The sequence below is a fragment of the Pezoporus occidentalis genome, unplaced genomic scaffold (genome assembly GCF_034315485.1).
Source record: "Pezoporus occidentalis ecotype Australia unplaced genomic scaffold, CSIRO_AGI_Poc_V1 ctg42, whole genome shotgun sequence".
Lineage (NCBI taxonomy): Eukaryota > Metazoa > Chordata > Aves > Psittaciformes > Psittacidae > Pezoporus > Pezoporus occidentalis.
Window position 1 is genome coordinate 2,200,107 of NW_026915747.1, and position 23,651 is coordinate 2,223,757.

Sequence of the window (23,651 nt, forward strand, 5' to 3'; positions counted from 1 at the left end):
TTTGTTCAAAGGGCCTCAGTAAATATAAGCTTAGTTAACTAAAATTAAAAGAAAGAAGAGCGTGTGTGCTTATGCACACAGAAGAGTGAGTTTTATTAAGGATATGAATTACACAAGATACTACATTGTTAAAGATCTGTCAGCATTAGAACGTATTTCATATACCTGTTATGAAGCCAGTAACATACATATGTGCATAGGTATGATCACTGCTAAATCAATTTGTCAAGGTTAAAACAGACTGTGACATACATAGTAGTATTCTGAATGATCTGCTGAATTCTACTTTTCAAGCTCTGTGCTGTTGAAAACCAACCTAATGGGGGAGAATACGAAGAGGAGGATCCCAGAGAAGTAACATTTTACAATATTAAAATACCAGATAGAAGCGCAGGAGAAACCAAGAGCTGTCACTTACTTGCTCATTTTGGCAGTAACACTCAGCTAATGGAACTATATTAACACATCATTTTCTGACTTTCAGCTGCAATGAAAAGCTATTTTTACAAATCATTACTTTCGGTATATGGTGTTTCAGCCACGTGGCTTCTATTAGTGTACAGGGGAGTTTCACAACTAAAGCTGCCTGCACAGTACTGAAAGTGCACCTTTTATGTTGAACTAATCCCAGAGGGGAGTCAGCACTCGAGCCAGTGTCCTTTTGACCTTTATCCTTTTAATGCATTTTGCCTCAGTAGCAGAAGGTGAAAACCTAGTTTTTACGTTTCAAAACAGACTGCTTCAACAGTAATTCTCTATGAAGCTAAGGCAAGTAACATAGGCTCCTGTGGAAACGTTGAAAGTCCCCAGTTCAGCCACCAACAATAGCTTTACAAATGTATTTTTAGAACTGCTTTTCTGGTAGCCCTTTGAAGCTCACCCGCACGGCCTCGCTGCCACCCCTTCTCAACAGCTGCGAGCATGTGAAGCCACTGGAGTGGAAGATGTTAATTATCATCAGCTACTGGAATTTCTCCAGGGACCACTTGTGGTTAGAAACATGCTTCCCTGAAGAACTGCAGTAGGCACTGGGATCGTCTCTCCTGTAGCTTTACCCAAGTCCCTCCTCTTAAGCAAAAGAAACCTCTAATTCCAAAGCAAAACTCCCAATCTTCACTTCTAAGTGTTCTTCCCTTCAGGTAGGATTGAATGATTTTCTTAAGCAAATTTAAGATCAGATTAAATTACACGTAAGTATAAAAACTTTAATTTCTGTGAACAGAGTTCCAAAAATAGGGATTTTCATGGATACGTGTTTCACAGGGACTAAGTTTAATGTATATACAGATTTTTATTAAAAACTGGAGAAACAAGTCTAAAATGAAAAACAAAACCAGAAAACAGCCAAATTGGACAAAACTGTAGTTATTTTTTTTCTGAGTAATTTGAACTTTGTTTATATGGCTAAGAAAAAGATACTCACCTTCTCCCCATGTCATAAGAAAACTGCAAGCACAAAAAATGGTCTTTTCCCTTCTGCTTTACCTCCTGCTAATTCAGTGGCATTAAACTAGTTAGCATCAGGAGCTTGATGTGATGTTAGCAAGTGAGATATTCCCCACAGGGATCCAAAATAATAGATGAGGTGGCAGAAAGATCCCCAGAAAGGGAAATAACATAAACCCAACAGATTCTAAGCCTAGCCCTTTGCTGTGACTACTACAAAGCACCTTTAATGACTGAACACATCCATAAATGTACTCTGTAGATCCCTCTGTGGTAGTTAAATCCACTAATAGCTACCATGCCCACAAAAGGACTGAGCCAGGTTAGTCTCTAGCTGCAGAGAACGTAGGATGAACTCAGTAGTCTGCAAGACTTGATTTCCAACATACTAAGATGGATATTTCTCTTGCCTTTTGCTATGGATGAGAATGGCATGTGTTCCCCAGAACTTTATGAAGTGACACAGCAGTCTTTTCAATAAGCTACGGAAGCTGAAGAAAAACAGTTACCCTGCTCTCCAAGAATGCTATTCCTTTCCTGTAAGGGCACAGGAAATTCCTGTGCACCCCCCCCAGGAGGAAAGGGTAAGCAGGAAGAAGGAAACTGAATGTAATGGAAAGTAAACATGTCAACTGTTAAAACAGTTACCACCAGTGACTACAAAAAAAGAAATCCTTACTTGTTATACTTAAAGAGCAGCAAGTACAGTGACACTTCAGCTATTCAGTGTTTACAGAGCTACCCCCTCTCCTCCCATTACTGGCTAATTCCCTTCTATGCAGGCCACTGGTGCTGTTGTATTGTACACCATCACCAGATCAACACCAAATACAGCAATGCAGTAGATACAGTCAAGATGAGCAATTGTTTTAATTCTCCAAAATGGTCAGTGCTTAATGGCATAGGCCTATTAACTGCAAGCCTTTACAATCTGTAAGTTAAGAGAATACATGTTCCCCAGGTGGTATCAAGAGTAGCAGTGAAGGTAAAAGTGAGCACACAAACACAGAACTGTTATATACAAAAAAAGTTTAATTGAAATACCTGTATAAAAAATATGATCTCCATACATTTCACACTGTTAAACAGAAAAAAAAAATCCAAATCCAAGCTGCATAAATGCAACCAGATCACAGAAACACAGCTATTAAAATAAATTAAGGTTTATGACTCTGCCACTCTTACCTTCCAGAGCCAATGCACGGAGACTGTACAATGTCAATAATTTAAAACCCTTCCAAACAGCATTACTTTACATTTCTGGTACAATAATACCAGACAAAAGGCATACCGACTAACTTTAAAAAGTCTATTTCCCTTAAATTAGACTTTGTACAACAATTTTCCATCTTCCAACAAAAAATTGATAAGGTCAGAATTTTTTTTGTCTTTTTTTTTTTAAACAAAAGTTGACAGGAATGCAGAAAAGAAAAAGTGCCATGGGCAAACCACTAGAATTCCCATGGGGAGAAGGAAGGGAAAGCACAGTGTTGAGTAACTATAACCAAATAAATTAACCAAATAAATAGCCACAGCTGAAACCTGTGGGAAGTCTTCTAAATTCTGAACAATAAATAACTGTATAGTACATGGGAAAAAACAAATTTACATAAACACATTATACAGGTATGGAAAAAAAAAAGTAAAGTTCTTGAATATTGCATTGATTGTGCATTCAACATGCCCATACATACTTTAAGACTCGCAGGGTGACAAAAGGCCGGGGGGAGTTGAGAAAGGGGCTTCTCATGCCCAATGATAGAGATGCTAAAAGGAACATGAATAAATGTTTCTCATAAAAAAGCTGATATACCTGTTCATATTTCTGTGCAGGCTATGGGAAATATTTTGAGCAGCAGAGATGGGTTGGATTTGGAAAAGGACTGGGGCAGGGGGGGCAGGAGTGAAATGTCTGTGTTCAAGTATTCCATCACCAGTGGATGGGACTACTTCATTCAATCACCGAACATGTTCTCCAATGCATCATAGGAGCTGCTTCCTCCAGCACAGAGTCTAAAGGGAGCAAATTCCTATAATGAACTGGATCTTCTTTGGACATACACAGCTCAAAAAGAAAGTCCCACTGAAGCAGCTTTCAAAAAGGCACTCAAAAGCAAATAAAATCTAGTCCAGGCTCTATGAGAGCAAAAAAGTTTACCATGTATTCAAGAGGTCACTGCTTTCTTAATAAGGTCAGTCTTTGACTAAGTACTGGCCTGCATCTCCCAAACATCAGCGTTTCCAAAGGAAATCTCATTCCAAAGCAGAAACCAGCAAAGGGGGAAAATAAAATCAAGTCCCTCAGACAAAGATTCAACTACAGAATAATGAATGCATTTTTCTAGCCCCTCCTAAGTATTGGCAGCAGCACTGTGGTCTTTCTGCTTGTAGCTCCCCTCCCAGTGCGAGGTCCTTAGTAATTCACAGACTCTCATTACTTGAACTTGTGCTAGATACATCAGTATCAAGGGTCCGTAGCCTTATGTCACAGTCCTCGGACTTCACGACTTCAGATTTGTGCATCCATTGATGGTCAAAAATTTGCTCAAGTGTTGGTCTGTCTGAAGGCCTCAGTGAAAGGCACCATTTGATCAGCTGTTGACATTCTGTAACAAAAAAACATACCAAAAAAGGTGCTTTTAGACTAGGAAAGTAAAAGGAGAACCCTAAATAAAAAAATGCACCCATACAAGGTCAAAGGTCTTCTATTAGAAGAAAACCCACTGCTTGTATAGGGGTCAACTCACCAGGTGAAATTCTTCTCCTGAAGTATAATCGTCCCCTCAAGATTTCTTCATCTTGCTCAAAAGGGATGTCTCCGCAAACCATATCATACAGCAAAACTCCCAGAGACCATACTGTTGCTGACCTCCCATGGTATCTGTGGTATCTGATCCACTCTGGAGGACTGTATACTCTCGTTCCTAAAAGCAGGAGGAAGAAGAAAAAAAAAATTGAGGTTTAGAGCATTTCCCCGTTTTTCAGCTCATTCTAGCAGGGATAAAATCAAATTCATAAGCTTGTCATGCGGTACTTAAAAAAAAAAACAACAACTTTTTATTTCTCATGTGCCAAAGCCATTAGCGGTGTAACATAAGGTTACCCGCGGGGTTACACCACTACCACTTGGCTCATCCGGTCCTGCTATCCGCTGCAGGGCCCAGCGCAGCCGATCAGCTGACTGTTTACCGAGGCAGCTCCTTTCACTGACCACGTGGCGTCTGCAGCATCGCACCAAAAATAGACACAAAAGGACAAAGGGGGCTGGCGGGCGGGGAGGTGAAACCCCGCTCTACCCGTGTGACACCAGGCTAATCCGCTTTATCCAATTCCACAAGGCGGTAAACAAAATAGGGCCGCTTACCATTTCTACGTTTGTAAGCTCCCCCCCCCCCCCCCCGCTTCACCGGCTCTGCGCCGGTGACCGCCGCTCCCCGGGTAGCAAATAGAACGGGAAGCCGGGTGATGTGCAGCGGGACTTCGCGTTTCACAACAAACAGATGTGAGTGCAGCAGCTGGGGAGGAGGGAAGGTGTGGGGGAAAAAGTCCTCCGTTACACCAGGGCTGGGGGAAACGCTCCCTCTCTGTCACATGCTGGCTTATTTCCAGCCTTTCCCCCTCCAAAGCACCAAGGCGGGGCCCCAAAAGCTCATATCCCGGCTTTTCCAGGGAGCATATGTATCCCCACCGCTTTAAAATCTGCAATGCGGGATTTCCAGGACACTGGCAAAAAGGAGGGGGGGAGCTACTGCTTCAAGTTAAAAAAAGCGACGCGTATAAAAACTGCATTTCCACACATGGAAACATCTGACACTGCCGGAGTCTCTGTGTAAACAGATCGCCCTCTAGGAAAAAAAAAAATCGCTTTTTCCAAGACAGGGAAACATAAACTGCTGCGTCACTGCCTGGAATCGCTTCTTCCCTACGCAACTGAACACCCCCTTAAGCTGCTTCGGGTCCAAAGGTTTCCATTATCGATAGACCCGATAGGAACCCCTGCGTCAGCCGCAAGGCTCGCTACCACCGGGCGCCAGGAGCGGAAGAAACGGCGGCTGCGGGGACGGCATCACGCGGGGTGGGTGGGCGGCGAGGGTCTGCCCCAACTCGGGCTGTCCCGGGCACTAGGGTGGATGGGCACGTACCATCAAAGTCGGTATAGACTGTGTCCTTGAGAAGGGCCCCCGAGCCGAAGTCGATCAGCTTCAGCTCGCCTGTCCTGAGGTCAACCAGGAGATTCTCGTCCTTTATATCCCGGTGCACCACGCCGCAGCCGTAGCAGTGGCGCACGGCCTCCAGCACCTGCCGGAAGAACCCGCGGGCCGTCTCCTCGTCCAGAGCGCCCTTCTCCGTGATGAAGTCGAACAGGTCCTTCACCAGCTCGGGCCGCTCCATGATGATCAGGTAGCCGTCGGGCCGCTCGTACCAGTCCAGCAGCTTGATGACCCCTCGGAAGCCGGAGCCCACCTTCTTCAGCAAAACGATCTCCAGGGGCACCATGACCCCGCTCTGCGCAGAGAAAGGGGCGCGGGTCAGCGGCGCGGGGCGGGGGGAGGGCGCGGCCGCCGGGCCCCCTCCGCCGCTGCCGCAGTCCGAGGGGCGGGCGCGGCGCTGCGGCGGCAAACCCCCGCCAAATTCCCTCCCGACGCAGAGGCCGCGCCAACGGGGCGGGCCCCGCCGCCCACACAATAGCCCCGCCGCGCCGGAGCCCCGCAACGCGCCCGCAGCCCCTTCCCCATCGCGGTACTTACAATCGTGCCCCACTCGGTCACCCTCTCCTTCACCACATGCTTCACGGCGACCTGCGGAGCGCGGAGGAAAGGAGGCGCGTGAGCTGCGGCGGGGAGGGCACCGCCTGCGCCCGCAGCCCCCCGCGCCGCGCTCCCGCCCGCCGCCATCCCACGGCCACCCCTTGCATCCACCCGGTCCGCGGCTCACCGGCAAACCGTCGGCGATCCTGCTGCCCGCGTAGACGGTGCCGAAGCCCCCGCTGCCCAGCACGGAGCCCACCTGGTAGACTTTGTCAAACGGCTCCTTCTCCACTTTCACTGGGGAAACGAAAGGGAAACGCAATGCGTTAGTGCCCGCTGCCGTGCTGCGCCAGGAATCGAAAATAATAGTAATAAAAATGCCCGTTGGACGCTTATTATGCGCGCTGCCCTAGTTCTGCCCAAGGCTTTTTCTTACTGTATTTAAAAAAAAATAAAAAATCTTCTATTTAAAAAACAGAAGGGCACCCGAAGTTCTGGGGACAACGAGGCACCGGCCCCAGCACCCTATAATGCGGGGCCACTCCGCTCTCGCGGAGGACACCCCGGTGCCGGTCCCGCCGTACCTGGCTGGAGGATCTTCACCGGCAAGTGGTCCATGCTGGTGGGACTGCAGATGTGAGCCAGCGAGCCAAACTTGGAGAGCAACATCTTCTGAAAGGCGGGGGGGGTGGTGGTGGTGAACGGTGGGTCCTCCGCGGTGGCACCGCCGGCGTTTTCCCGGCGCGGCTCTCCTCCCCGCGGGGCCGGCGGGCCGCTGAGACCCTCCGCGCGCCTGTTTTCTCGGCCGGAGACGGACACCGACGGAGTCCTCGGGGGTCCCCAACGACGCGGGTCCACGCGGCGGCGGCGGCGGCACTAATTCCTCCGGCGAAAGGCGGTTGGCTTAGGCGTCGCCCTCAAAGGACGAGAGCCGCTCGCAGCACGCAGGCAGCGGTAGAGCTCAGCGGAGGCAGCCGGGTGAGCTCGGAGCCCGCCCCTGCGGGGGCCGCGGCGGCAGGGAGCTAGCTGGGCGCCGCAGTACGAAGCGAGCGCCGCCGATCCTGCCCGCGCGCTTCTGAGCCGGCGGCGCCGCCGAGCCGCCTCTTAACTCCCAATGTTTTGGTGCGGGCAGAGCGCGGCGAGCGCTCCCAGGATATCCCTCCGCGGGGTACGGGCGGGCGGGGCGGGGGAGGGAAACACCTCTCCCCGCCGCCACAGCCAGCCCCCCTCCCCTCCGCGCCGGGGCGCCCGCCTTGCGGCGGTCGTGACTGCAGCCTCCCGTCCCGCCCCTTCGTGCGGGCGGGCAGGGGGGGAAGATGGGGGTGCTGGGAACTATTTATTTGTAGTAACCGGCGCGCAGCGTTACAGGCTGTCTGAGGGAGCAGAGCATCACACATTAGCGGCGGCAAAAAAAAAAAGAAGGGCGGGGGAGATTCTCCCCTGCGTGAGCAGCCCCGAGCTACCAATCGCGGCTCCCCTTTTGAAAGGGCTGCCGGCGGAGCCAATGAGGAGGGCCGTCATTTGCATGCGAACAGCAGGTCCAGGCGGCTACGGCGGGAATGCCGCGGCGCGAGCGGCACTACCCGGCCCCGCCCCACTGCTGCGGGAAGGTCGCCTCGCTCCGTTTCGCGCCACGGCGGGCAGGGCAGAGCGGGGCATGGCATGGCGGGGATTTGCGACTCGCTGCGGCTGGTGCCGCCGCCATCGCCGGGTACGCCGGCCTGCGGCGCTGGCAGCCCCCGGCACTGCGTGTCAAATCCCGGTCACTCAGCCGGTGCTCAGCGACGACTCGCGTGGCGCGCTTCCCCCCCCCTGCTTCGGCTCCCTTCTCGGTGCAGCCCGGCGGCGTGCCAGCGCCGGAGGACGCCGGGCGCCCACCCTCCGCGCCTGCTGCTGTCGGTCAGCTTCCCTGTGCAGAAGCCCCGCGGGGCCGCTGCGGCGCGACGGCGGGCGCCGGTGCCCCCGCGGCGCGCCTCAGAAGAGCTGAGGGCTTCCCTCCCTCCCTTCCCCCGCCCCGCCCGGGAGCCGTGCCGGGAAAGGACACGAAGCCCTTCTCCTTTCCGAGGCCTGCCGCTGTGCGGCCCCGTGGTTCTTCAGCTCGTCCCGCCCCGCAGGGGGCGCTGCATCAACAGAAATCCGGGCAGGCTGCGGCTGTCGAGGCCCCTGTGCTGAGGTGTGCGGCCCGCCGCGGTCCGGGGAGCCGGTAACGGGGGCTGGGGCACTGCCGCTTGAGGCCCCCGGCACCGGCCTTGCCTGAGGGGAGGCGCAGGCAGCTGGGTCCATGGGGAGAGGAAGGCCAGAGTGCACACACGGGATCTTGCCGAGTGCCTGCCCAGCAAAATCTGTGGGCCACTGGCTTAGAAATTACTTGGTCCTGTGCTGGGTGGCTATCATGGTAGCTGTTGTGGCAGTAGTAGCGTACTGCTCAGATGCAGATGAGCGGAGAAATGGCGTGCAGATGTACGAGGCTGAAGCTCAGTCGGGGAATACGGCGGCGTTTGTAGCAGCACCTCACCCCTGCCTGGCCACCTCTTTTGACAGCGCTGCAGTCCTGGGCGCTGCCACCCTTCTGGCAGTCCAGGGTGCATAATGGTGGTGTCTCATGGCCCCTCAGTTGACAACAGTGAAGTTGGAGATGTCGGTTCTTCATGGGGATCCCTAACGTGAGGGTATTTTTGGACGATTACTTGAAGAGTTGGCAGTCTTTCCCACCCTGGGCACTGGGAGAGCCTTGCAGTTGGCATTGTCTGATAATAGTAGTGCTGTAATCTCAGGCAGTCATGCCCATAAACAAAGCAAGGGCTTTTAGGGAGAGGTAATATCTTTTATTAGATTGGACCAACTGATGTAAAGGTCAAGTTTTCAGGCACAGTTTCAACCCTTCATGTTCCAGTATGCGTTTTTTTTTTAAGCTAGATCAGTTAGGCTGTAGAAGTTACTACCCCTTGTACAGACCATGGTGTATGTAGAGGAACCAAACTAAACCATTCATTTTGTTGAGCAGCTGAAGGATTTGGGAGGTTTCATGTTTACACATTTCTTAAAGCTAATGATTTGGATTTATTGGATAAGGCAGTAAGAAAGCTATTTTATTTTTTGTTAGTGTTTGATATCCTGCCTTTTGGCTATTTCTTACCACATTAAATAAATCTTCAGCAACTTTCTTCAGACAATGGCAAATGCATGCTGTGCTTACGCTTATTGCTACTGAAATGTAAATAGGTAGAAACAGTAGGGAGATTTCATGATCTCACAATACCTGTTCCAGGTTTATTTTAAAGAATTTTGCTGTATCTTTTGCTATAATCCTTGTCAGTGACTTGATGTAAGTATTGTTGTAAATGGAGAGGAAGTATTTCTCACTTCTAAAATGAGATCTCTGGTTATTGAAATAGTAAATATTTTTAAGGGAGAAAAGTGGCATTAAATATTACTATTCATAAATGTGAATTATTTAGGGAATTGACACTGCAAGTAGTTACTAATTCCTGCTTTTTTACATGGCTAAGTGTGAAAAATCACACATGTATCACTACTGTGCAAATGCAAAAACATCAGGCCTTTTCATTCCAAATGCGTTTTCAGTTTCTGATAACATCTCTGTGTTGTCAGTCTATGATAAGTCAGTGATATATCTGCCTTGACCCTCTTCAAGAAAACAGTACAATTTCCTCAAAATCTTCCTGACTTTAAGTTGCAACTTCAGTTGTGGCAGCTGCAATAGTTTGAGTCAAAAAGAGTACAGCATGACTTTACACATCTGTATTTGAAGCAAAATGGTAATCTGAAGACCACGATCAATGTCTGGTATTCTGATTTTGATCTGTATTTTCACAACAGTGGAAAAGGAAGGGTATTTTATATTTAACATTAAAGAAAACAAGGTAGCTACTGTAAAAATGGTAAGGGGGTATTTGTTCTTCGTTCACTTAATTTTGGCAGACAGACATTTCATTTGTATACAGCTACAAGGACTCTTGGTTTGACAGAGTTACAGATGGATCCCAGACATGGAATTTGCTCTGTCTTTACCCATAAGCCTTTCTTGGGTTTGTGGTGTTCCTTTTGATCTGGCTTGGAACATGCCGTTCAGTGGTCCTAAACAATTACAGTTGCAGAAATATTTTATAAACTAGTTTTGTCCTCTCTATCAGTGGCTTTGCAACTATAAATGGAAAATCATTTACGAGTAGGATGCCAGTTTGTTCTTTGGTGTACAAATCATTTTTCTGTGCGACAGTCCCTGAGCAGGCATGATTTTGTCAGGCACAGAAATATGGAAGACCCGTGGGAGTTTCTGCTTGCAGCACAGGGGCAGTACCAGCTTCAGGCCATCTTTTAACGTCTGTGTGGAACCCAGTTCAGAGTTTGCTGTGGCACATCAGGAGCTGCACTGGTAGCATCAGTGTGCTCTAATAGGTACCTATGGCCGATGTAGGTCTTCTGGATGGGACAGAATGCATCTGTTTGCGTAATGGGACCATAAGAAGTGCTGCTTAGTTGATAAGAATACTGGTATTCCCAGGTTCCCCATCCTCCTTGTATGTCAAAGCTCCTAGCCATCTTTATGACCGTTCTCTTGATTCTCTTCAGTCTCTTTTATTTGGCGAGAGAACAAACTGAACATAGTACTCCAGATGTGGCTTCATATGTGCTGAATAGAGGGCAGTAATCATGTCCCTTGACCTGCTGGCTATGGTCTTGCTAATGCAGTCCAAGACATGGTTAGTCTTCACTGCCACAGGGACACACTGCTGACTTTGTTCAGTTTGTGGTCCACTGGATCCTCTCCTGGAGAACTGTTAGTCCCAGCCTGCACTCCTCTGTAAGTATATCCTTTCCCAGATGCAGGACCTTGTGTTTATCTTTTTGAAACATCAAAACAGATGTGTCTGTACTTCCTAAAGGGTCTCATCATGCAGGTCATGGATGAAAAAGTTAAGTAATATCAGCCCTTGTACTGAGCCATGGGAAGGTCCCTTCCAACCCTTACCATTCTATGACTATGAACAGTGCTAATTTGACTTCAGTTATTAGCTACCCTTTGAGGCCAATGATCAGTCAGTTTTTAACCCACCTTGTAGTCCACCTGTGTCTCCACAGTTTGGCTGCAAGGACCCTAAGAAACTGTATCACAGGCTTTGCTAAAGACAAGGATAACAACGCTTACTACTCTAACCTCACCCAGAGAACCTGTAATATTGTAGAAGTAATATAGTAGAAGGCAATCAGTGGCTAGACACAGCTTGCCCAAGATGGCTGTTCTCAATAACATTATTGCATTGTATGAATGGAAGTGGTTTCTGTAAGTATTTGCTCCAGTGACTGAGAGCAGGTTGGTCAGCTTGTTATCACCCAGATCCTTCTCCTTGCAGTTTTCTGAGACAGGCATAACATTTTTATCTGATCACTGTGTCCTTTCAAGAGGGATAGAGAGTGCCCTTCCAAAGACATTTACTAGCAGTCTTAGTACTCTCAGATGTATCCTCTCCAATCCCATGGACTTATATTACATTTCCAGCTTGTGTAAATAGACCCTAACTTGGTTCTTGCTGCTTGATGTGAAGCTCTGTGATGCCTGAGAGGAGACCTTGCCAGTAGAAATAGACAAAGAAGACACTGAGTACCCATGTGCTGTGTCACAATGTCACCTGCTGTATTCAGTAGCCGGCCGTCCTAGCTTTTACTCAGCCTCCCGTTTGGCTGCAAAAGTGTCGTTACCCTTGACATCCTTGAATTTTAACTGCACACAAGCATCAGCCCTCTAATTCCATCCCTGCATCCCTGGGCGATGCTCCTGTATTCCTCCTTGTCATGTCCCCACTTCCACTTCCCATATGTCTCATCTTGGTTGTTGAGCTCAGTCATATTCACGGTGCCACTAAGGCAGGCCCCTGCTATACCTGCCTGTTTACTTGCAAGTAGGGTGTCTGACTGTGTCAGGTCTTGCAGAAAGGTTGTAGGGTACTTTCAGCAACTTCACCGCTTTCCTTTTGACCATGTGGTAGTGGGGGGTAGGGCTATGGGACACTTGTAGAAATAACCACTTGTCTGGTGGAGACACTTGTAAGCTAAGGGGATGATCGCTGACCTTTTATCAGGGGAGTACTAATTTAGGAGTAGGCAGAGAATATAACCCCTTTGATTTTGTGTGAGACCAGTACTGCGGTACTGTTAAATGAAGGTAGCAAAACTGGAAAGGGTTTCGAGGAGGATACAAGTTCTAGCACCAGTCTCTTAAAACATGGAGCTTTAATCGGTCAATCTGTTTTGTTTATTTGTGAGAAGGTTAAGAAGTAATCTGTTACCATCACAGTCTAGAAGTATCTACGATGTATTTACTTTTTTCCCCCAACTTGTTATTTCACAGCTCTTTAAGTTTCACACAGGAAGAGTTTCCCAGCTTGGGAACTGACATAAACCAGCAAATTATACAAGTAAAGTACAAACAGGTAGCAGATAACTGTGGATGTAGTCCTCTGTTAATTGAAGACCTTGTATTGAAACTGGATTTAAAATAGGGCAAGGAGATATGCTCATGTTTGAAAAGAACTTACAGATTTGATGCAGAATTTGCATTAGATACCATGACGTTGTGTCAAGGGAACTCAGACTGGAAAGTCTCTGCAGCATTAATATTTATGAACTGAAGAGCACGGCTTTCCACTGAACTGAGTTCTCAGGATCTCATCTTCCACTGTTATGCAGGTGGTACGTTCTGTTCAGTAGAGAGATTGTACAATTTCAGCAGCTGTTTTCCACGTTTCAAGAAGGTATTGGAGAACTAAAGTGAGATCAAGGAAGGGTAATAAGAATGACTGAAGATATGAAAAAAAAAACACCCTCTTCTGAAAGATTAGGTCTTTTTTCACTTTAGAGAGAAGATTAAGAAAAGTGATGCAGTAAAATAGTGGTCTAGCTACAGCAGATTAGATGACCATGTTCTCTGTCATCTAACATGAGCTCAGGAACATCAAGGAAAATTAAAAGGTAACATTCAAAACTGATAACCCTCTCCCCTCCTCCAACCTGTAATTACCTCTACTTATAAAACTTGTAATTAGAGTGTGGAACTCAGTGCCAAGTCACAAAGGCCAAGAATGTAACAAGATTAAAAAGAGTATCGTGTTTTTTAGGGATAACAGGAATATTCAGAGTTATAATTGGAGCATAAAAATAATAGAAGGGCTATTAAGTTTCAAGTTTCAAGGTGGGAACCAGCTTTCTATCTTGTAGAATAAGATGATCAGAAGGCTGGAGCACCTCTCTTATGAAGACAAGCTGAGAGAGTTGGGCTTGGTTCAGCCTGGAGAAGAGAAGGCTGCATGGTGGCCTTCTAACATCCTTCCAGTACCTAAAGGAGGCCTTACAAGATATCTGGAGAGGGACTTTTTAAAAAGCATGTAGTGGTAGGACAAGGGGGAATGGCTTTAAACTGAAAGAGGGGAGATTTAGATTAGATGTTGAGAAGAAATTCTTCATTATGGGGGTAGTGAGGCACTGCCACAGGTTGCCCTGAGAAGCTGTGGTTGTCATATCCCTGGCAGTGTTCAAGGCCAGGTTGGACAAGGTTTTGAGCAACCTGATCTAGTGGAAAGTGTCCCTGCTCATGGCAGGGGGGTTGGAACCAGCTCGTCCTTAAGGTCCCTTCCAACCCAAACCATTCTATGATTTTATGATTCTGATTTCTACTCTACATAGAGATATGTTTCTAATTTTAAAAGTAAAAGGAGTAATTTAAAAGAGACTGAAAGGAAGGTTGGTGGTGGAGCAGTTAAATCAAGAATTGTTATAATTATATAGTAGTGGTAATATGGGCATGATGGAATAACTTCACATTTTAAAATGCAATAGGTGAATGCACTTTGGAACAACAGTTTAAGTTTTCAACCAGTTTTACGGCTATGTAAGGTCCTACTTAAGGCTTTGCAAGCCAGAACTGAACAGTGTAAAAAAATTTACACATTTCCTGCTACCTTACCATCACTTCCTATGTGCCTCCATCTCCACTTTCTCCACTTTAGCTTCTCAACCACCCTGTAATGAGAAAACTGCTGTAAATTTTCACCTAAGTAAGATTTGTCCCTTGAACCACATACAGGAAGAAACCACCAGATTACTTTGAATGGGTGTGCCCCAGCATTCTGACTGGTGAACTGCTGGTGTTCCTGACCTTTGCTAAGCTAAAAGAATGTAATTATTAACCTGCATATGCATCCCACATGTAGTCTTCTGCAAAACCATTGCTGGTCACTGCTAGCTTCGTTAGTGCCAGCCAACAGCAGTATCACAAGCAACCTGAATTACTGTGTGTGCCTTTGCACAAAGGATCCTCGATACTGTGCTAATGCATGTAATTGACAACAGAAGTTCACGTGGAGGAGAAGGTTACATACTGAGTACATTTTTTCTGTAATTGCTTTTGTCAGCATTGGCCACACTTTTATTTAAGTCAGATCAAGTCTATGAGAAGAACAATTCCATTTAGCATATACAGAAGGTTGATGCCTGGTTTGTTAATGATACTCATCCCTTCCCATCTTTTTTTTTTTTTCAATTTTAATAATACATTAAGTGATCTTTGATCAAGGCTCAGCTGAATGAACTCCAATGCTTGTACTATAATTAAAAATGTAGTGACTGTCCTTGCTCAATGTTTTATGCATAGATAACTAAGGTATGTACCATAAACTACATATGACTGTGTGGTCAAAGGACACTTTACTGTATATCTTATCTGTAGTAATGTAATAACTATGATCAGAATTGTTCCTTTTCTGTTGTGTTTCCGTTGACTTCATGAAGATTATCATAGTTTTGTTATGTTAATCAATCTCTTATGGAGGTTTTTTTTTAATTGCTTCCTAAATGTTAAAATTTAAAGCAAATATTATAATGATTTAATAATTATGCTTTCTGACAGCATGATTTTACGTATATTTCAAGCTGATAACTCTCTTATGCCTGTTTTAAAACTGTGTCCACTGAAAAACAGGAAAAGATAACAAAATTGGACAGCAAAAACTGGGACATAAAAGACAAGTCCATTCTGAATATTGTAACCATATTATCTTTTATTCCTTTCCCATGTGAAGGTTTTGAGACCACATGTGACACTTTCTGGCTTTGAATATATGTGGAGAGCATTCCAAAGGGTCTGATTATAAGGAGGTGGGGTCTCAGTATTCTGTTACTATTCATGCAGAGTTAGGAAGTAATTCAAGTATGTAAAGAGATGCCATTTTAGATGATAAGGGTATCCTACTTGGCCTCCTACAGCAGCTCAAGAACAATATGACTGCTGTGCAGTCATCTGTTGTCATCTGCTTTGTCATCTTCCTTTGTAGAAGCCTCAGGTATGCTGTTATCTGAAATTACTCATGCATCTAATAGTTTAGACACCTGAATAATTCTTTGTGTTATTTTTCAGTAACTGTGTTCCTGTAAGATGTTATGTGTATGTTCAGTTTGCAGTGGATTTTCAGATGTTCTATGAATGGACACTCAGAATCATAACCAGATTGATATGGATGTATCATTGTGGGACACTTATAACTACCTAACTTGTGTTTATGCCTACACAGAAAATAAGCATGTATCTCGAGGTCGTTCTCTAGTCTGTTTGTGTCAGTGAGCCACTGTTATCCTAATAATTGTTTAGCTCTGCTGGGCTTCCAGGAGTGATGCTCACCTGAAAACTCTGTCCTTCAGCCCTTCCATTTCTGCTGTGTGTTAGAAACTACCTATGATCATGTCTTGTTGAAGATCTGCTGGCAGACTTATTCAGAATTACATTTTTTTTACCTTTCCATATAACTTTCACTGTCTTTTAGAAGCAGCGAATCTGAGATGAGAAAGATACGGTTGTGCCGGAGACCAGAGACTCTGCTTTCCAAATGCAAAGTGTGAAGTGTACAGCTTTCATCCTGGCTGTTAATCCTAGCTTAAAGAAGAGTGAATCCTACTTGAGTTATTTTGACAATCGCTTTTGACCAACCCTCAATACTACTGTGGACATTCATCATGAGGAAGGGTATGTCTGAAGAGGCACCTGACAGAGTCTGGCAGAGGACAACAACATCCACTTGGGAATAAAACATTGTCCTGTTGTGAAACTATTAAAACACTCGAGTGGTTAGAGCCTTGCAAAAGAAGGGATGGTATGTGTTCTAGACTCTTTGCATTAAGGAGAGGCACAGCTCTTGCTTTTTAGGAAAGATGGTCTTCTGTTTACCAGGCTAACGGTACTCTGAGTGCATCCACCCTCTGAGATGAAGAGTGTGTAGATTTGAGCACAAGACTGCACGGACACCAAAATGGAGTCCTCTAATAAGATTTAAAAAATAATGTTCAACAGTAAAGTGATTCTTGGGGTACCAGTGTATTCTTGAGCCTTGACAACTTAAATTCTTGTTTGCGATTTCATTTTAAAATGAAATTGCAATTGAAGCATTCTGAGCATGTCACTACTGGTTAGGGTAATTTTGTGTGAGGGAGGAGTACTGGAGTCTAAATCCTGCTCTAAAAGTAATTTCTGTATGTGTTGTGTAAAAGGACAGTGTTATACTAGGGCATAAAATGTATATTTCATGTGAGGTGAAAAGGAACAAAGTTATCTGTATTTAAGACAGTGATATGAAAAAAAAAGGTATTGAAGGAGCTGGTAGCAGTGTGGAATATGCTGCTAAAAATGTTTTAGATGGTACTGAAGTAGAAGCTGTAGACAATTGATAGGTTGATGGAGCTGGAAACTGAAAAAGACTGAATGGCTTGGACTGCAAGGAAGTGAGAAAAAACAAAAGTGTACCCAGTACTGCTTAGGCTAGAGAACGGTGACTAGGACTTCATTCTGGATGACACCCAAGAAGGAAACTGGTGACAACCACCACTCTCTCTGCTTCCACAAATAGTGGGGGCAGTTAACAGTATTCTGCTTCTACAGACTTTGGTTGTGATGCTTAGCCTGTTAAGATTTAGTACTTCAGAAACTATATTTAAAATACATGTGAGAAGGCCTGTGTAGACAGTTCTAGCTAAGGTAAGAGGCTGAGATAAGATAGCACTTTCTCTAAGAACTGTGCCCTCTGTTACTATGTAGAGTTTGGGTTATCTCCTCACTTGGGGAACCTCTGTGTCTTTCACTCTTGTTATTCTTGCTTCACCCAGAAGCAGCAATATGTTGTTTTAGTTAGGTGATCTAGCAGTGATGTACATAATTTTGACTTAATTGTTCAAGACATCTTGCTGTAACACTTCAGCGAGATATCAGCCATGCTCCCAGAATGGTAACCAACAGGAATGTGCACAACAGTATGCTGCCGTCATATAAATTTAGGCCGTATAAATACAAACAGGAACAGGTTGCCCAGGGAAGTGGTGGAGTCACCGTCCCTGGAGGTATTTAAAATACATGTAGATGTGGTGCTTAGGGACATGGTTTAGTGGTGTGTTAGGTTAATGGTTGAACTCCATGATCTTAAGGGTCTTCTCCAACCCAAATGATTCTATGATTCTAAAAATGGATTTGATATTTAGTGGGATAAAGTAATACATATTAACAATTCCCCTTCTTTGGGAACTGTGGTGGTCCTGTTGCTGCTGTGCCATTAGTTTGCCTTGGATCATAACATTTCCCTCTTGAAGCATTGGTGAAGAAAATTCCAAAAGGCAGGACAAAAAGCCAATTCTGAGTCTTCAAAATGTGTTGAAATTCTCAAGTATCCAGATGACTCATTATTTTAGGATTCTTGGGAGAAAGTTACCCAGGCCTGCTTATTTTTCAGTGTTTATTTTTAATTGCTTCTCTTCAACATCATCCTTAGCTAATCTTGGAAAAGGAAATGTATCACCATTATTTTATGGTACAAAGACACACTTAGCTCTGTTCTGAGCAGAGCAGAAACGTGGTGAGCACCTCTGACTTTTCCTGCATGATTAACAATCTTGTCATCTGTGTTTTCTGATGTAAGTGATATTCTTGCCATCTTTGCAGCAACATTCACAAAAGCTGGGATTTCTTTTACTTCTGATTTTTATTAAAAATCAGTTTTTGTCCTTAGTCCAATCAAACATGGAATTATTCTGTCTATACTTTTAATTTCCCCTGTTACCTGGTTTTCTTAACTTCTGTTTTACATTTCTTGATGCCGTATTTTATTACTGTTATTTACTGTCTGTCTGCAGGGAAATTGGGTATACCTATATTACTAATACTTAAAAAAAAGACAAATGTGAGAAACTTACTACATTTTGAAAATGTGTAAAATACATGGGCTGAAGGTAGTGTCTCTGTAGTTTGAGACCTCATAATTTCTATTCTGTGGTCAAAAAGAAGAGAATAAGCCAATGTTGTATTGCTGGCCATACAAATGCTTTTTGTATTGTTTCATAGAGGATAAGATTTCTGGTGAAATGAAAGATTTAAATTCATTATGTGAAAGTTGAAGTCCATTTTATGTGTGTAAAAAGTACCTGTCTGAGGACGCTTACGGGCATGAGGGACCAGCTTAATATCTAATATTTATTAATTCCTTCCATTTTGTGCCTTACCCCTGAGAGGTCCACTACCACCTTTGGGGCAAAGGTGGCTGATGCACTTCTTGATGTGTCTGCTACAATTTTTAGGTCTGAACACTAAGAGAAAGTGATTTCAAGGCTGAATTGTTTTAGCTGAATTTTCCATGAATATAGTGAGTGTTAAGTTATAAAAATATAATTTAGTTATGGTTTCTTTAAATCCTGTGCAAGTAAAGAGAGGCAAAGTATAGTGACACCAATTCTGCCAACCACCTCTAATAATTCACAAGAGAAGCTGTTATTTCTGCTGCCATTCTTGTCATATTATTGGGTGCTTTTGTGTTTGTTCCAGAGTGCTTCACAAGGCCCACTTCTAATTTCTCACATCCTGGATTTTCTTGACTGAATTCAAAAGGATTTCCATTGCCAGAAGAGAGATCTAAATAAGACCATCGCAGACTCATCTATGCAGCTGCAGTCTTACTGTCCTATTGCTTTTTATGATTCCCATTGCATACTTATTTTGCTGGAGCAAATGGGCCTTCCCTCCCCCACCCATACCCAGGATCAAGAGGTAACAGAGCAAAGACTTATCAGCCTTGAAGGTCATATTGCTGAAAAATAGACTTCAATAATCTCTTGTACTTTGTTTGATTTTTAATACATCCTATTACTCGCATATCTTTTTTTTTAATTTTCATACTTTTCTTTTGGGTGTGGGTCCATGGTTATCCATATTGCTGAACTTTGCATTTTGACAGGAAATAATAATCAGTGAAAGGATTATATGTAGTAGAAGTGTAATTCATTGCCTGCTCTGATTTCAGTATTATACATTGCAGATAACAGAATGTCATAACACGTTGAGATCTGCTGTATAATACCATACAAACTGGCATACAAACTCTTTTAAGAGCATGATTAGGAATCATAGAATGCATTAGAAATGAATGGAAAAGCTTTCCTCTTAGACTAGTTGTCACTGTAATGAGTCTGTTCTTAACTTCTAAATGTCATAATAATAGTGTTAGTAACAACAAATGCTATACAAGGTCCAAAAGCTAAACAGCTTTCATAATTTATGAAGTTTCATCTCACAAGCAATGTCTGATTCCCTTATGTATTAAACTGTATACACCTTCCACTCAGTGTGCAGAAACTGGCAAAATATTGCTTACTGGTTCCTTCATACAGATACAAGGTGGCAGAAATCTGTCTTGTATCCAAACTCCACTATGTATGTCTTCAGTATATCTTCATACCCTAACAGGTTGAGTATTATATTCTGATGGACCAAGTGTCCACTGTACACGGACTATACCTACTAGTTCAGGACTCTGTATTGCAAATGTAAAAATTTATTAAACTGCCTTTGATTCCAATGTTTCCTGGTGTGCCTTCTCTTATACCTTCTCTTACATCAGCAAATAGGATACCTTTTCTCTGACCCCTCTGGAAATATCTGAAGGTGGGACAGTTGAACATTGTTTCCTCCTTGGTTTGGTGATGACATCTATTCCTCCCAGAGATGTGGTTATGCATTGCCAAGAACAAAAAAGGCGCTCCTAAAACTTTTTGTCTGTAAAGGCAGTATTGCCTTCCACCAAAGTTTATGGCCTTGTAAGACTCATTGGCTCTGGCAAGGTGATAATCTTACTCATTTTTCTTCTGTGTGAAAGGGGAGTGGCAATAGAGAAATAGCGTATTAAAACTTTCCAGTATAGTCCTGCTTACAGGTTCCCAGAAATGTGACTTGACCCAATGGTACTGTATTCTGAAGAAGAGGGTTTTTGTGTCTTTCAGACACTGTGGAGTCTTTGAAGAAATATGGAATGCATAAAGGCCAACAGACATGGTCATAGTGTGAAGACACAGTAGTGCACAGACTTCTGGATGTTGGCTGGCTTGAGTTCTTCAAGTCACCTTAAGATACCTAGGCTGTGCATTGATTTGCTTTGAATGTTGTGTGCTCTGGGAGATCAGGAGGGGAGCCTCTTGGAGCTAGATTCTAGGGCAATCAGGAAGCGTAGGAGTTGATAACAGCACTGCTACAGGACATTCAGTAAAAGCATGTGAAGTGCTAGGATGGATGAGTTTTTTATTCATCTATCTTTTAGTATTTCTTCTGTCTTCATAACAAATGCTCTTGATGGATCTGTAGATCTTCCCTTGAACATGGACCATCAATTTTCCTATAATAACACCTGTTTTCCTAATGAGTCTCAGTATGCCTAACTGGGCTGTAACTGAATGCCACTGTGGAAGGAGGAGGTCTTTTACCCTCCCTGCCTACTACTACCCACACCATGCATTTCATGCTCCACTGCTTTCTTGCATTGATGTTGGTGCCCATTAGAACTGTGGCTGATTTATCCCTCTGTCATCATAGATCTAGGCTAGCAAAGAAATGACCAAACTCAGTGCACAGACATACCTTGTCAAAACCTGTATTAACTGACAATGCATTAAGTAAAAATCTCCCAAGTTGTACCAGTTTGCCTGTGACACCATGGTTGAAAGTAGATTATGTTCTACAAATAGTGTGGTGCAACTGAGGATATCCTACTATTGCTTTCTAGGCACATACTATTGCCTTCTGTTATAATTTATCCCATCCAGGACTTCAGCTGGAAGTTTCCCTGAGCACTTCCTACTTTCTTCTGACAAAATCAGCTAAGTAATTTCAAATATTTTATTTAACAATGTGAAGGGGGTTAGCTGATGTGGTTTGAAGCAGGCTAGGAAGCACTTCACCTAGTTTAGTGCAGAAGAATTGGTAAAGGAGTGCTTTCATGGAAAAGCATTAATACTTCTGCTAGTGAAACCTGCATTTTGTAAAGCAATTGAAGTTTCACTTTACTAAAGGTGACTGACTCCATCCATTGTTACAGCACTCCATTTTGCACAACTCTGCGTGTAATCTCCAGTGGCAGCATCGTGATGGATAGTGGGGAATCACTGTACCTATGGCTGGCACAGGGTATGTCTAGTCTCATTTCTGGCTCTATACTGCTGTGGATTGATAGCACCTGTCATGTCTACCTGTGCTGGTTGAAAACTTCCTCTCCTGATTGCGACTAGCCTGTAGATCTGTAAGTATTTCCTAGCCTATTTCAGGCAAAAGGGTTAGCAAGACCTGTTATTCAAATCCTTTAGGGCAAATTACCTATCTTGACCAAAATGGGTTAGGAACTCATCTGGAAGTGGCAGCCTATTGCTCTGTACAACTGGATTACAAAGTGGGTACAGACTGCTATCCTGTGTGGCTAGACTGCATTCAGTACCTAAAGCAAACTTCTTTAGAGGTACTTTTAATATTTTGACCAATTTATAGATAAGTTTTCTTTCCTTTTTTCAAGTTTGTTGTACTTCACTTAGCAGCATGTTCTCTGAATTGTATTTTATTCTTTGTCTCCCTAGGCCTCTTTGGCCTCTTTGGAGATAGAAGACATGATCATGTCTCTGAGTCACAGATTGCTGAAGCATGGGAGAATGTATAGAAGTTATATACTCTGTGTTTGCCCTGTTCGTATGCTTTCCCCTAGCATCCGCTAATAGCTACTGTTGGGAATTGGACACTAGGCTAAAGAGATCTTTGTTTTCACCTGTTACAGCTGTTCTTAGGGTTTGTTCCTATATGGCTCCAGGAGGACAGCAGCTACCCGGGGGGGTGGGGGGTTGCAGCACATTGTCCGGCATGAAAATAGTTTTTATTTTTTGGCCATTTACAGTCAAGAAGGGGGAAAAGTTCAAGAACAGTTAGTGTAAAGAAAAGCATTTGGCGTTTCCATATATAGAGGACACATAACGCATGTAAAAATTAAAGGACGGTGAAAACATGGAGTACAATGAAGAGCTAGGGTAGGTGCTCTTCATTGATAGAGAAAAGGACCAAAGAATGTATTAATAAGTCAAGGCATGAACTGAAGAAGACACTATATAACAGGGAAGCAGTAAGTACTGTAGCAAACAATACAGTAAAAGCAATATAAAATATTTACATAGGATTTCAAGGACAAATAGAAATAGTAATTATCTGAAACTTATTTTTTAAACTTTTGAAATCTTTAGGAAATAAAACCAAAAAGAAATACATTTTCTAAAAATCATGAGCCCTCATTAAAAGGGCAGCGTTTTTACTGATGCACTAATTCACCTGTTCAAAATGCTCCAGTCATCAAATCCTGGAGTTTAGGGTTGCAGTGTTTGTGTGTGCATGTGTGCGTTTGTGGTTTGGGTGAAACTGGTATTTTTTCATTTGAATCAGGCAAAGGTGGGGTCAGGGTTTTCTTCAGGCATTTATTTATCATAGTTTACAGTTTGGTTTGTTGTTTAAATAGTATGCGACTCCACCCTTTCTCATTAGTACCAAGCAGGGATATAAGGCTGCTTTAGACAGTTTCTAAATTAACGCTATTGAAGTCTGCTATCACGTAGCTTTCTAATATTTTTAGAAGTAAGACTTCTGAGGGAAAGTGGTAAGCATTGTATCGTGAATGCAGAAATATCTCTCTTTAGAAGGAAATACAGTGTTGAAAGAAGACTCTAATACTAGCTTGTTCCTTATTTAATGGGAAAGAAATTGTCCCCTCTCACCCCATTCGTTCCAAACATCCTGTGTAGTTAGCCTGTGCAAGCCCAGGAATGCAACCACTGTGTTTAAGAATGTGTGGGTTTAATCTCCTGAAAGTATTTCAAAGGAGTATGCAGACAGTAAGTGTAAGCATACCTTCATCTCCCTCTCAGACAGGCTACCAGAAGCGGTTGGTTGGTCATGCTGGAAGGAAATAGTGCTTTATTGCTAAGGGTGTCACAAATCACACCCAGTGTCTCTAATGCAAATGTAGAGCTCCAGGAAGCAATCTGTTTCCTTCTGTCCCAGTATTCCTTGCAGGGTGATGCAACTCTACTGTCTTTAGTGCAGAACAGTAGCTGCAGCTG

The 23,651-nt window shown here is 44.0% G+C and overlaps 1 protein-coding gene across 1 annotated transcript; it reads right to left on the bottom strand.

Moving 5' to 3' along the window:
* Positions 1-2,460: 2,460 nt before the first annotated feature.
* On the bottom strand, positions 2,461-7,328 carry PIM3 (Pim-3 proto-oncogene, serine/threonine kinase). The gene is made up of 6 exons (XM_062634212.1): positions 6,779-7,328; positions 6,382-6,491; positions 6,195-6,245; positions 5,589-5,952; positions 4,194-4,370; positions 2,461-4,052 (listed from the first exon to the last, which is right to left on the bottom strand). Exons 1-6 carry the CDS (start codon positions 6,861-6,863, stop codon positions 3,868-3,870), a joined length of 972 nt encoding a protein of 323 aa, XP_062490196.1. The 5' UTR covers positions 6,864-7,328; the 3' UTR covers positions 2,461-3,867.
* Between the last annotated feature and the right edge of the window lie 16,323 nt (positions 7,329-23,651).